The sequence below is a fragment of the Macadamia integrifolia genome, chromosome 8, assembly GCF_013358625.1.
Source record: "Macadamia integrifolia cultivar HAES 741 chromosome 8, SCU_Mint_v3, whole genome shotgun sequence".
Taxonomy (NCBI): Eukaryota; Viridiplantae; Streptophyta; class Magnoliopsida; order Proteales; family Proteaceae; genus Macadamia; species Macadamia integrifolia.
The window spans coordinates 34,452,155-34,453,816 of record NC_056564.1 but is presented as its reverse complement, the minus strand read 5'-3'; the positions used below and the strand labels follow the sequence as shown (position 1 = coordinate 34,453,816).

The window sequence follows — 1,662 nt, the reverse complement described above, 5'->3', positions numbered from 1 at the left end:
TGTCTCTCAAAATTTCATCAGAAGGGTAATTTGATGGAGAGGACCTTCAGTTCTTGTCTCAAATCTCCATCAAAGGATCCATTTTGGGAATTTGAATTCTGTGTCATCTTATTACTGTAACTACACACCCATGAGTGATGAGGCCATGACCCAATCCAAATATATATAAATTTATATATATATATATATATAGTTCCCCCTTCACAGTTCTTCACACAGATTAAACTCTCTCTTTAGCTCTTCTCTTGTGGGCTAATCAGTTTCTTCTCTTTATCAGTCATGAAGAAGGAAAGGGTCATTACGTTCCCCTGTTTTCTGTGTCAATCGTTGCCCATACTGGTTTTGGTTGAATGTACTTGTGAGAAAGATGAAGAAGGAGATCATAACAAGAGCTTGGCTCTTAAATATAAGATTACAGCCTTGTTTTCAATTCTTTTCGCTGGTGGCATTGGGGTTTGTTTACCAATGATGGGGAAGATGATTCCAGCTCTGCAACCCAAAAAGGATATCTTCTTCATCATCAAAGGTTCATTCATGTGTTACCAGATGCAGTCGACACTTTAACCAACACTTGTCTCAAAGGGAAGGCTTGGGAATTTCCGTTAACTGGTTTCATTGCCATGATGGCTACGATTTGAACATTTATGGTGGATAGTTTGGCTACAGGATACCCTACGAGGTCACACTTCAATAAGTCGCAACCAGAGAAAGGAGACGAGGAAGGAGCTGGAGAACATTCAGGTCATGTTATTTTTCAAGAGATTTTTCACTACATCAAACATACTAAAGGAAGAACTAGTTTTGTGGCCATCAAGTTAGACATGGCTAAGGCCTATGATGGATTAGAATGGAGTTTCTTACGAGCCCTTTTTGACTATCTTGGCTTTGGAAAAAATTGGGGAGACTTCAATAACTATCTTATTAGCTCATCCTCTTTTTATACTAAACTCTATGGCTCTACATTTGATTTCTTTGAGCCTTCTAGAGGAATTAGACAAGGATGCTCACCTAGCCATTTCCTTTTCATTGTTGCTATGGAAGCTTTATGGAGACTGCTCACCACTTATGGAGACCTTAATTTGTTTAAGGGGATCAAGGTTGCCCGAAGGGCACCTGAAACCTCTCACTTGTTCTTTGTTGATGATACCTTCTTATTTTATCGAACTACCCTTGAGGATATTTCCACTATTAAATGCAGCCTGGATTTATTCTCTGATCTTTCTGGCCTTGCCTTAGTTATGATAAAAGTGGTTTATCTTTCAGTTCTAATGTTGATGCCATTACCAAAGCTTCTCTATGCTATCTTGGGTATTAGTGAAATGAAGATGTAGACATCGAATTTTGTCACCCCCCAGCAATGATGACAATAAGAAGAATTACACACTGGATGTTATATATTTTGAGAAATTTCGAACTTAGGGTAGAAAATGACCATTTTACCCCTACGCATTTTTAATGGAAAATATCTTCAAAATTGGATATCGACGTTGTGGATTAGTGTTGTTTGTTCTCTCAAGTCTATACTTTGGTGTGAGAACAATACTAATTGGCCTCAATTCCCCCTTTTACTACACGATTCGGGTCCCCATTTTACGCATATTTTAATTAGGGTTTCCAGCTAAGACTACATTTGTGTCTCACATCTTTGGATAGTGCTCGGCA

General features: G+C 38.4%; 1 protein-coding gene across 1 annotated transcript; it reads left to right on the top strand.

Moving 5' to 3' along the window:
- The first annotated feature begins 644 nt into the window (after positions 1 to 644).
- On the top strand, positions 645 to 1,331 carry LOC122086914. The gene has a single exon (XM_042655826.1). The coding sequence runs from the start codon at positions 645 to 647 to the stop codon at positions 1,329 to 1,331; it is 687 nt and encodes a 228-aa protein (XP_042511760.1).
- The last annotated feature ends 331 nt before the right edge of the window (positions 1,332 to 1,662 follow it).